This window comes from Eschscholzia californica, unplaced genomic scaffold (genome assembly GCF_041429995.1).
Source record: "Eschscholzia californica isolate CP2 unplaced genomic scaffold, dmEscCali1.0.p SCAF_4, whole genome shotgun sequence".
NCBI classification, from domain to species: Eukaryota; Viridiplantae; Streptophyta; class Magnoliopsida; order Ranunculales; family Papaveraceae; genus Eschscholzia; species Eschscholzia californica.
This window is the reverse complement of record NW_028238461.1, coordinates 44,474,151-44,486,304: the sequence shown is the minus strand read 5'-3', so window position 1 is coordinate 44,486,304 and position 12,154 is coordinate 44,474,151. Positions and strand designations below refer to the sequence as shown.

General features: G+C 37.7%; 1 protein-coding gene across 2 annotated transcripts; it reads left to right on the top strand.

The window, feature by feature from the left end:
- The first annotated feature begins 4,547 nt into the window (after positions 1-4,547).
- Positions 4,548-9,470, top strand: LOC147545017 (CLK4-associating serine/arginine-rich protein). 2 transcript variants are annotated; one of them, XM_086638064.1, is made up of 13 exons: positions 4,548-4,902; positions 5,736-5,774; positions 5,863-6,011; positions 6,216-6,288; positions 6,613-6,898; positions 6,982-7,091; positions 7,230-7,277; positions 7,408-7,617; positions 7,915-8,016; positions 8,216-8,352; positions 8,495-8,639; positions 8,922-9,032; positions 9,112-9,470. In XM_086638064.1, the coding sequence occupies exons 1-13, from the start codon at positions 4,706-4,708 to the stop codon at positions 9,134-9,136; spliced, it is 1,632 nt and encodes a 543-aa protein (XP_086494190.1). In that variant the 5' UTR covers positions 4,548-4,705; the 3' UTR covers positions 9,137-9,470. The 2 variants fall into 2 exon arrangements, with proteins under 2 accessions (XP_086494190.1, XP_086494189.1); XM_086638063.1 differs by having other exon boundaries at positions 8,919-9,032.
- The last annotated feature ends 2,684 nt before the right edge of the window (positions 9,471-12,154 follow it).

Here is a 12,154-nt window from a genome sequence, read left to right as displayed (position 1 = left end):
ACTAACATCTTATTTCTCCTTATAGATCTTAAGCTTTTGAAAAAGCTTTGATTATTTTAAGTCTTGAACTGAAATAGCGTTTAAATAGTTTTAGATTAATGACGCCTACACTAAAATAAAAGAATGATATTTTGCCTCTAAAACTCGAAGTCCTTTCTATTTCGTGAAGATATTATTGTTAAGCATCTAACCATTTAGGTCATTTATAATAAGAAAGGGACCACCTTAAAAGACTTTAGGTCATTTTCATGGCATGGACAAAAGCAACAAAAGGCACAGCGTCCCCTTGCGCTACAGTCTAGAATAATGTAGAGTTTGACAAAGACTTTCACCATATTGGTTGGATTGATCCCCAATTGGTTTGAGCTAGATTCTATGTTTTTTCCTTTCACTTTTTCAATTTGAAAAGAAAATGAAGTTTGGCTTCTTCTGAATTGAGTCTAAACGTTTCGAGTTTTGATTGGTTTATATTCTTTTTGTTTTGTTTATAAACAAATCATATTTTGTGAGTTGATCAATATTAATTTCCCCTGCTCCTGATAAAGTGAAATTGGTTTTTAGTCAATATATAAACAAAATGTAAATTGTCACTTGGAAGCAGAAAGAAGGGCAGCAGAGCTAGCACTTTCCGTTGCACTACTACTCTCTGAGTACGAGTGTAGTATTGAGGGCGATGCTATGACTGTAATAAGTGTATGCTCGAAGGAATTGAATGAGGTACCGTGAAGAATAAGTCGATTGTGAACGATATCCAGTCAGATATTGCAAAGCTTGAGAAGATAGAGTTCTCTTACTGTCCACGTGAAGCGAATAATGTTGCGCATATGTTAACAAAGGTCTTTAATTTAAACTTGATCAAACTTTGGAGATCTATGAGACTCTTAGTCGCATTGTAAGTCCGTCGGCCGCAGATTTAGCCAACATTCATTATTGCTCTAGTAGTTAATAAAGCAGGCAATGGCCTATTTTCATTAAAAAAAACTAATTTTTTCTATTAACTAGTTGCCAAAATATTATGAATAATGACAGATAAAACTAAAATAATATGGGTAATTGACAATCAGGTCATTCTCTAATTTTTTTAGTTCCTAAAATACTCTTATACATTAAAATTTATTTTCTCTCAAAAAGCCAACTTTTTTAGGGTTTCTTCATCTTCTTCGATGCTTCTTCTTCCTTCTTCTTTTGAGTTCATGATAGCCATCATCATCATCTTTGCCAGATCTTCTTCGTCATCATTTCTTCGTCAATGTGATATTTATTGTCTTTAGAGTTCAATCATACCATGTGTTTCTTCTTTCGGTTATCTTGTAACGAAAATATGATAAAGCTATCTGGTTCATGGATTGCAGGAAACCATTGCGACTTTACGGACTGCGATACTGGCAGATCAGAACCATTGACTCTAATGCTTTCAATGTCGTTACCCTGACCGAGCAAGGTCGTTCTTCAAACAGTGACATCAATTCATCTTCTATGGACATGGCTCTCCAATCTACTAAGGATTATCTTACTTGACAAACCTAAATTCAGGTTTTCTTCATCTGATGATACGATGAATCTGATGTTGATCATGACAAACCCTAAAAAAACCGACACCCTAAGTTTGATGTTGATAATGATGAATCTGACGTTGGTGATGATGAATATGATGTTGATGATGATGTCCAACCAGACCTAAAACCCTAATTTAACTGATGATGATGAAGAAGAAAATTTTCAGATCTGAAAAAGAAACTTCAGTTTTTTTTTATCGATTTGCAGATCGAATTTGCAACATTTACGACCTGAGATTACATTCTAACAAACCTCGCAAATCTACTAACCATGAATTTTTGTGCTACCGCCGTACTTAATACCAATTAACCATAAACCACCAGTCAACCTATAAACTTCAATCCCACTATCCAACCACCTAACTACATAATTATTTTTGGGTTTATCAAGTTTAACATCGACGATTCCAACACCGGAAGTTGTGGACTTGGCTACAACATTATTTTCGACTCCAACACCGGAACCGACTCCAACATTGGTAAATCATCTCGAATTTAATTTATAACCTCTACCAATTGCTTCATTGTATGGCATGTTTGAATCCATTTGATGTTTTTGCCCTTTTCGACAAAAATAAGTTGATGCATCGTCCTGAGTTTTATCCGTCAAATTTTAGTAGTTTTGACACTATAATGCTTAGTTCTCAGTTTGATCATTTACATTTATGTTATGAGGCAGAATGATGCTTATTTGTTCTCTCAGCTTGATAATTACATTTAAGTAATTTGTTAATTATGGTGCTTATAAAAAAAATGGGGGTATATAAATTGGTACCCCCTAGGTCGAAATCCTGGATCTACCGCTATTGACGGAACCCGTTATGTGAAGGGATTTGGAACAACCTGGCAGATCACATTCTCTTAGACTAGTAAGGTTTAGGTGTCGTTTGGCAACCAAAAGTAGAAGTACTTTTGCTTGTAGTAGAAGTTCTTTTACTTTAAAAACGTAAAAAAAAAAATTAAAAGTATATTTGGCAAAAATGTTACTTATAAGTAAAAAATGTCAAAAAGTTAGTTTGGTAACTCAATTTACTTTTGATAATTTTTTATTTCTTTCTCATAGAGATACTTGATTTTAATTTGAATTTATTTATGATTTCCACAATTAGTCTTGTATACGAAGTAGTGGTGATATTGGTAGTAGTGGTGGTGCCATGACGATATGGTTATGAGTTCTGCTGGTGGTTGAGGTTTGATGGTGGTGGTGGTGGTAGAGAGGTATGATGGTGGCAGCGGTGGTGGTGGAGGTATGATGGTGGCATTGGTTGTGGAAGTATGGTGGCGGTGGAAGTACGGTGGTGGTGATGGTTGAAATACGGTGGTGGTGGATAAGGTATGTGAGTGATAGTGACGGAGTTATGGTGGGGGTGGTGGAGGTATGATAGTGGCGATGGTGGTGGAAGTATGGTGGTGGTGGAAGTACGGTGGTGGTGATGGTTAAAATACGATGGTAGTTAGGATACGGTGGTGGTGGTGGTGGATAAGGTATGTGAGTGATAGTGACAAAGTTATGGTGGTGGTGGTATGGTGATGGTGGATAAGATGTGTAGGTGGTAATGATGGAGGTATGGTGGTGGTGAAGGTACAATGGTGGTGGCGGTGAAGGTACAGTGGCGGTGGCGGTGGTGAAGGTACCATGGTGGTGGAGCTACGAGGTGGTTATTGTCGAGGTGTGGTGGTGTATGGTGGTTGTGGTGGTACGAAGTTGGTGGTTAAGGTGTGGTGGTGGTAGTTGAGGTAGGGTGGTGGGGGAGGTACAATGCTTGTTGTGGTGGTGGTGAGGATAGAATGGTACGGTAGAAGTTTAGTTGTGGTAGTGGAGTGGAGATAGACAAATAAATTCGTCAAGTAAAATTCATGCATGTCTCAAAAAAAGTTACTTTACTTTGAAGTCAAAAACTAAAAATTTTAACTTAAAAAAAGTCAAATTTTTATTTCATTTAAGTTGATAATTTTTGCGTAAACTAACTTTTTGACTTTTCTTCTTAAATAAGTAAAAACGTAACTTATTTTAGTGTTGCCACGACACCTTAAGTTTCCATGTGTCTTTTTTTTTAAATTCAACATTTGTTTTCTTGTCTTAGTTGTTTCCCTAAGCAATAACTTTTTTCTTTTTCTTTTTTTTTGTTGAAAGAACCCTAAGCAATAACTGGCTAGTTGCACAAGTAAGTCACTAGTTACCAAGGCATTACAGACTTGCAGTTAATGAAATAAATGAAGTTACACCTCCACAAAATATCCATGTCCAACAAGTTTATACTTGGCTTGGATTATGTCTTAGCTTAGGGGACCCGTGGAGCGCTGGAGGCACCCCCATTTATGTATCGGCAGGTGATGAAACCATTGACCTCGGGTAATGGACCTCAGACTTTCTGTATCTTTAGGCACTCCATGGGTTGATTTCGCCATTTCTTCGTCTTCATCACCTTTGTCTTAGGAAGAAGAGGGACTCAAAACCCTTCTCTCAGTTGTGGTCGACGAAAGAGAAATATGAGGCCTCCCATACTTCATCTTTTTATTTTAATATGTACATTGTATTGGCTTAAAAAATCTGAATCTAGATAGTCTGTGTTGTGACTTTGTAGTAACAACCTTTGGATGCGCCCATCACCCTCCGGTGTAGCAGTAGGACATCTAGACCATGAGGTTGGGATCGAGTCTCGGTGGAAATTTATCTCATGTAATTTAGACACTAAATAAAGTAGTTGTTGTCGGGTTTTACGCTCTTTGTTGTCGGGCTTTAGACATCTTTAATAATTAGTTTAACTTAGGCGGTTATCGTGCGTACATCTTAATGATGTATCAATGCCTTGTAACGACTAACGTAGTGGATTTCTCAGAAAAAAAAAAAAAAAAAAAACCACGGGATGGCCTGGACATTCAACCCAACTTTATATCCAAAACCCGCACTCAAACCCCACCCCATAGGACCATATCCAAGTCCAATGCCCGTAAGTAAACTATACCCGATCGAACGGGTCCCCGTATATCATATTCTCGTGGTCCACTTCTTGTTCCAGTTTTCTGTTTTTCATCAGCTTTTGAAGGGTCTTCCTCCTCTCCCGACTCATCGACACCACCAGTCCACCACCACCACCGGCAGAGTAATTTTAGGGTTTTCGTTGTAGAGATAAATCGAAGAAGAAGGGATGTGGCACGAGGCCAGAAGGTCGGAGAAGAAAGTCCATGATTTGATGGATGCTGCTCGAAAACGAGCACAGAGACGAGCAATTTTTCTAGCTAAACGGCGAGGAGATCCTCAACAATCTCTCTTTATCGTCGGATCTCGATGCCGTACGTATCGTGATGATGGACTATACCAAGCTACCCAAGATCAGCAAGGCCTGTAAGTATAATCCCATCTCTCTAGTTATTCAACTTTAGGGCTTTCTTATTTGTTTCCCGCTGCTTCTATAATTTTCTCCTCCATCTCTCTCTCTCTCTAGATTAGATATGCTAAGAATTTCAACTGAGACAATAAGGTTCCTATTTCGATATAAAGCAAGGTTCTTTTTCTATTCTGATTTTAGGGATGGCTTTACCTTTATGTCAATTGAATTTTTTGAACGAGATTATTTTGCTCTGGTATTTTTTTTTAATCTAGAAGAAGATTCAGAACTGTAAGTAGTAAAAGGAAGTTCCTTTCATATGGTAGAGTGCTTGTGAACCTCAGTCTTCACAAGGAGGAAATTAATCAACTTATGTTCAGATTGAAGAACAGCTACTACCATTTTGTGGAAGCTTGTTCTGATTTAGCAGCTGTTCATCGTAATTTAGTGAGAGCCCTTTTTCGTTGTATATTACAAACAAACTCAATAGGTTTATGAAAGGTATTTTGTACTTGGGTATAATGAAAATAACCCATCTTGCTTGTTGCTTACCCACTACACAAGTGCAAAGGATGGGTTTAAGGCAAGGATCATAGTGATGTGTGGTTTGTTGAGTAGTGGTTGTTGACATGTATTAGTCGAGTTCATATGCTAGCCGGGTTTTTAACTTAAGTACTGTCTGTGGGGAGAAGAAAAAGGATTTACTGTGAATTTAATTAATCATATTTGTATTTTTTTTTCTCTATCGAAATAATGTTCTTCTGATCATTCTTGGTGGTGCTAATTTAGTTTCTTGTTTAACATCTGAATTTCTTCCTAATATTTGGCGTATCTTTGTTATCAATAATAGGATACCATGGAATGGAAAAGAAGATGTTCTGATTGACAGGTGAAGTCCCGAATCGTTTCGTTTTCCCCTCAAACTATAGGTAGATTCATTGAATTTACATTAATTGATTCTCTTTATCTTTAAACAGATTTGATGGTCGGGCACTTCTTGATTTTATCCGAAGTTCTGATTCACGGAATCTTCGTGCTCAGTCAAAGACCGAGGAGGAAGAAGAACTAGAGGAGTTTGTTAATTTTGAGCGTTACCGGGATTTAATTAAGCATCGCCGTAGAGGATGTCGGTACTTCTTGTTTTGATCTTGCATAAACATTCTTGTGTAGTCTTGAAATTTATAGATGGTGTAAATATTTTGTTAATTCAATATCCTCTATGACCATGCAATTCATGATCCAGAGTCAATCCGGAAACCTCTTTTTATTTACTCAATGTAGTAAAAAATAAAATTTCTGTCTCTGTTTCACAACCATTGTCTGTTCACAGTTACTGATGAGGAGGGTTTGCAACATGCTAGCCTCGAGATTGAAGCTAAGACTGCTCCGTTTTCTATTGAGAGGTTTGTTGGTCAACTTCATATTTTTATGTTTAGCTTCAAGCATTTTCCAATTATGTTTTCCTTTTACTGTTTATACTTTATATTGCAATTACGATCTCTTTCGACAACAAAAACTAGAGAAGTATATAAACTTTTCTAATCGTCTCATGCATAATTCGAGTACTTTTTCCGTCTTTTTTATGGTAGTTTCTAATATTTCTCAATCTAATTAGAGATAAATTTTTTCTTATCCATGCACTCTTACACCTAATGAGCTTTCACAGTGTCGAAGACTTGGAAGATCTTCATAATGTTTGTTATTATTAAATTACTTTTGTATCATAGGTCGAATCAAGCACAGACTCCCGTAAGCAAAGGCTCATACTCACAGGTAGGATTTTCCTATGCTGGGGATGGAAAGGAGGAAACCCTTCTAGCGGAGAGTGATGATGATGATGAAGATGACGAGGATGATGAGGACTTTAATAGTGATGATAGTAATGACGAAGGGATGGATAAGATTGCTAAAGAATTTGGAGTGAAGAGGTATAACTGGCTAGTTTACATGGATAAAAAAGCGAAAGAGGAAGAGAAGCGACAAAAGGAAGTGGTTAAAGGGGATCCTTCAATTGTAAGACCATCTCTGGTGCTATTCATCTTAAAAATACTGTTCCTTGGGTTATTAAATGTATTTAAGTTTGAACGTAATTGCAGAGAAAGCTGAGTCGGAAAGAAAGAAGGAAAGTCTCTCAGATTGAAAGGGAGAGAGAAAGAGAAACTGCTCGCTTAAGTGGAACAAGGGTGCTCCATCACGATCCCTACCGGTATAGCCAAACTGTTACATGTTATGTTGCAATTTAGTTGGAGGACTCACTCTCATGCCCAGGGTGTAGCAAATAGCAATACATGTGTTTGTGTTTTTTTCTCATCTTAATCTAATCCTAATTATCCATGATTTTCAGAGAGTCCCGACGTAGTCCCACCTACGAAGCTTACTCTCGTTCTAGAAGGTATGTTTTCATTTTGGTATAGATTATCCAGACTGATGTTTTATTGATGGTTCTTAACTTCTAACTTAATTTAGATATTTATCTCCTGATGAGTTCATTGAGCTTCTTTTTATTTACGTTGTTTGAACAGATCAAAATCTATATCACGGTCACGTTCTCCATCCTACTCTAGGCGCTATGATCGCAGTGGACATTCAGATAATGGTCATCGAAGCAAACCAAGGGCACCCAAAATAGAGTATATTACTGAGTTTGGTGGTTCTGGCGATTTGGATGATCAGAAGCTGGAACGAATCTCTCCACCAACATCTCCCCCATCCCATGCTGATGTACTAAACCGGTCGGAGCACTCGACCTTTTACTTCTTGCAAAGATAGATTGGACAATGTTTTCTCCACTGCAGATTATACTGTTGGCTATTCTGATTAACTTGGACAGAGGGATTTTACGTTAGATCCCCTAGGTTACTAAAGTGGCCCGAATGCTGAGAGTGAGATGGGAGGCTCGCTCTCAGGAGTGTAGCCATTTTCTCTGTCTTATCCTGTTTTTTCTGCGGGCGGGACCTTTATAATACCAGATTTTTGGAGGTATCAAATTAATCCACTGGGTAACTCTGATACTTTATGTATCTTTGCAGGCCATCAACTGGTCGTATACTAGAGGCGTTGCATGTTGATCCTGCATCCGCTGTATCCCTAGACCAGGAAAAGGAAACCAAAGTGATCAAACCACTGGCCAGGTTTTTTTTCTGATCTGCCCTGTGATATGCTTTTCTGTTTTAGTTAGCTATAAGGTATAAATGTAATTTTTCTTAATCATCATTCTCCTATGGTTTTGGAATTATGTATCTCTCTCTCTCGGGTAGTGCTTCTTATGTAACGTAAACTTGTAACTGCACCTAAGCTTATATAAGCTTATAATTTCTTTGTTTCTTGCAGTGGTAGCACATCATTTGCGTTAGCAAAGCTGAACAAGTCAGCTGGTTCAGCAGGAGCCAAACCACAAGTTGGCGAGAAAAAGGAAACACCTCAAGAGCGTCTTAAGAGGATAATGAGCAGGCAACTGAATAAACAGAGTAGGACTAACTCTTCACAGCTATAGACACATGGATTTTACCTTACGTTAGGGTTTTTTATTTTATAGTGAGGACACCCAGCTGTGAAGGACAGATGTGTCTCTAATGCTTATATCTATTATATTCATGGTGGCTACTGCAGTTAAAAAAGATACTGCCGCTGAGATAGCTAAAAAACGAGAACAAGAAAGGCAAAGACAAGAAAAACTTGCTGAAACAAGCAGAGTAAGTCGACAAAGATACCGTAGCTATAGTAGAAGTCGAAGTCGCAGTTCTTCTCCACCCAGGTATTGCTTTAATTTGCTTGGAATGCTGTAGCTTATTTAAATCTCTTTTGTAAGTAATCCCAAAGTACTGGCATGGTAACAACTAGCAAGCAATTTACTCTATTCATATCAATCAATGTGAAACCGTTCGGTGATTGGCATTTTTGGGAAGACAATGGGTTGCGATAGTGAATGATTAGACAATAGTAGTTAGCTCACCCTAGTTGGGTATCTTTTAGAATTCCAGCATTTGTCGCGCAAAACCCGAATAATTTCATTAACCTTTATCTATACTTGTAGTAGGAGAAGACAACATCGAAGTAGCCGAAGTCGGAGTAGAAGCAAGAGCCCTAGAAGACATTATTCAAGGTCCGGCACCCGGTCCCGCTCCCATTCTCGTTCTCGTTCTCCAAGGTAACAAATCTATTATGTTGCTTATAATTTTGAGTTACCAAGTTACTGGAAATTGACTCTGATTTTTTGGATTTCACAGGTTGAGAAGTCGCGGAAGATACTAAAGCGTGATCATCTTTTTAATAATCTATTGGAGGCCTAATGAGTTCACCCTAATTTCTCCAGTCCAACACATGCTTCAGCTGTGCGTCTGCATTATAAGCTCGGTACGGAGTGGGCTTGGTTGTGAATCCCAGGTTACCTGGTTATCATATGGTCCGGTAATAGTACTCTCGGTATGTAGCTTCCAGTGCCTTAGAAAAGGTTTGTAACACTAAATTAATGTTAAGACTTGTGGGGTTATCCCAATCAAGAATGTGAATTTTGTTTGACAGCAGAAGCAAAAAACTGCACTTGCTTTGGGTGTGGTAATATTAAGGAAACAGACTTTCTAATTCAGTCTCTACTATAAAACCATTGCCTTCATGTTTTAGGCAACAACATAAAGGGAAAGAAGAAAACAATGAATGGTAGGGAAATCAGTAATGCTTTCTTTGCTTCATCCAGATGAAGAGTGGCACAATCACTTAGTAAGAACAAAATTCAATCATTAGGAATCACATTTCGTGTTAGAGATAGTGTGAATCCAAAACCCACTGGTGCGTATTGTCTGCCATGTACTTTGATCCACCTTTTGGACGGTTAACTTTCGCCTTTCCTTGAGCTAGAAAAGGAATTTAAGCAGTTCTGAGCTTGTTCCTTGGAGTATGAGGTGGGTCATTGGTAATAGTGAATCAGTCCAGTGGACTGATCAGGCTCCTGTCCTCCCTATCGGACCATTTGTCCACTCTTACTTCTGTTTCTACGGGCGGTCAATTGATGGAGTTTCATCAGGGAAGGAGTTACTCTTTCAGTATACTCCCTCAGTCCTGTTTAGGTTGGAAAGAGTTAAGACTCTTCCAGAATACTACCTCGGTCCTGTTTAGGCTGGATGCGCTCCATTCCTCTTCATCGCGCTTGTACCATCACTGCTTGCTTAGTTTGGGCTAATGCTTCTTATGGAGATTCACTGTGATGAACTGTTATTTTTAGTCAGATCTTATCTTGCAAAATTTGACGTCCATTTGTGCTTATAGATGATGAATATGCATTGTAAAGTTAGTCGTGGATAGAATTCTCCTTTCTTACAAAACCGACCTTCCTTTTGTTCCCCATGTGTATCGTGAAGCTAATGCAATTGCTACTGTCCTAGCTCGGTCGAATGGTTTACGAATCTACTTTTGTTTATACGTGACTCTTTTACGGTGTTTTGGGTAGAGTCCCCACGTCGTGAGGGTCATTAGTTTATTTAGCACATGCTTATCTAAAGAAAAATGAATGATGATAATGATCTAACTTCCTTTCCTAATGGAAGTATGAAACTTCTTTTAGACTTTAACAGTTCAGATAGACCCTAACAACCTAAAGAAAGAAAGATGGCTTTCTCTTTTAGCATATATAATATATAGTTAAATTTGAAGCACACGAGGTGCTGACTCTCTCACCAATGAAATTAGGGCTGATTTATACCCGTCCTTTTGATCCTTCTTACTCTACAAATAACAACCATTCCCGTTCGAAAAATAAATAAAACTACATAAAGTGATGGGCCCATAAGATATTTGCATCTCCACAAAAAAATGATTTTACTCTTTTAAGCACGCTTGCTCGTTTTATTATTGCAAATGAGAGAGTTATATTATGTATTTTAATATTTATCGAAGAATATAAACCACTCATGTGTTTGATTGATTCGGTTTAAATTAGGAATTAAGGGTGTAGGAGGAAGTAGGATTAGCCCCCTAATGTGTAGGATTAGGATGTCATTAGGAAATAAATTTTAATTATTTATTGTTTTCTGTAGAATTGAGAGAGACTATAACCCCTTACTTTTCTTTTTCTTTTTAACGGAAGTTGCAAATTGTACTTGTGGTGCAACACCAGGGTGGAAAGAAAGTTCAATTATATATTTATATCCCACCAAAATTCAACTAGTAAAATACTAATAAGCCTAGGTAATTTTTTATTTTCATTTTTTGATTTTGGAATAATTTATTGATTTTTGTTGAGGGTGAAATTGTCTCTACAAAATGCGCCTTGGATCAATTAGTTAGTCTAATTATGATACTGCAGTCTATAGATCCCGAAGAGTTTTTGCCCTAGTTCCACTTATTAAGTATTAGTAGTATTTAGCTCTCTAGAGTTGAAGTCGTCACCGTTTTTCTAGCTTTTTCCTTTTGGTTCTTTTTTCCTTTCAACCCGACCAATCGTGTGGGTGGTTTACACACTCCATACTTGCCCACTAGTTGTGGTTAAAAGGGAGATGGTACATAAATTGTCTTGGCCCTTACTAACGTCTTTTTGATTTAGGGCAGTACCTCTTTCGTCCTTTTGAGACAAGTTCAATTGGCAAACCAAATCTAGCAATGGTGTAATGTACTCACAGACAATCATACGTGCATGATTTGAGTATCCAACTATCAAAACTTAAGATTTTGAGAGATTTGTTTGAGATGTTAGAGGAGACAAGTAAGCAACATTGCCCACAAGGTCCACTTGGACTCTTGGAGTGTATTCACTTTAGAGATCTCATTGTCACATTTGTGGCCCCTTCCTTACCTTAGTGTGAGAGAAAATGGATTATAGACTCTCCCCTTGTACACATTAAGATAAGCATTATAAACTTTATTGGGAGTATTTATGCTCAAAACTAAGAAAGTAATTGCCTAGACTATGAGCATAGTAGACAATGGGACTATTGTCTAAAGATTAAGGACATTTTCCTTTCATAAATGTAGTGGGAACTTTTTTTTGTGAAGTTAGAGACTCCAAAAGAAGGTTCAGGTTTAACTCATAACTATAATCTTACTCGCGTATATTAATGTTGGTTTAGGTTCAACTCATAACTATAATCTAACGCGTCACTGACTAAGACTTATCTAATCCTCAAATCAATAAAGAAACTCAAGACCCTCGTAATCTGGTTTAATAGGATGGTCCAATATCCATCTCCACATATTAAAATGATATGAAGCTCTCATTCTAGGGCACTGAACACATAACATAGAGAAGCTATAAGGAATATCTGGCTGAAAGAGCATAGC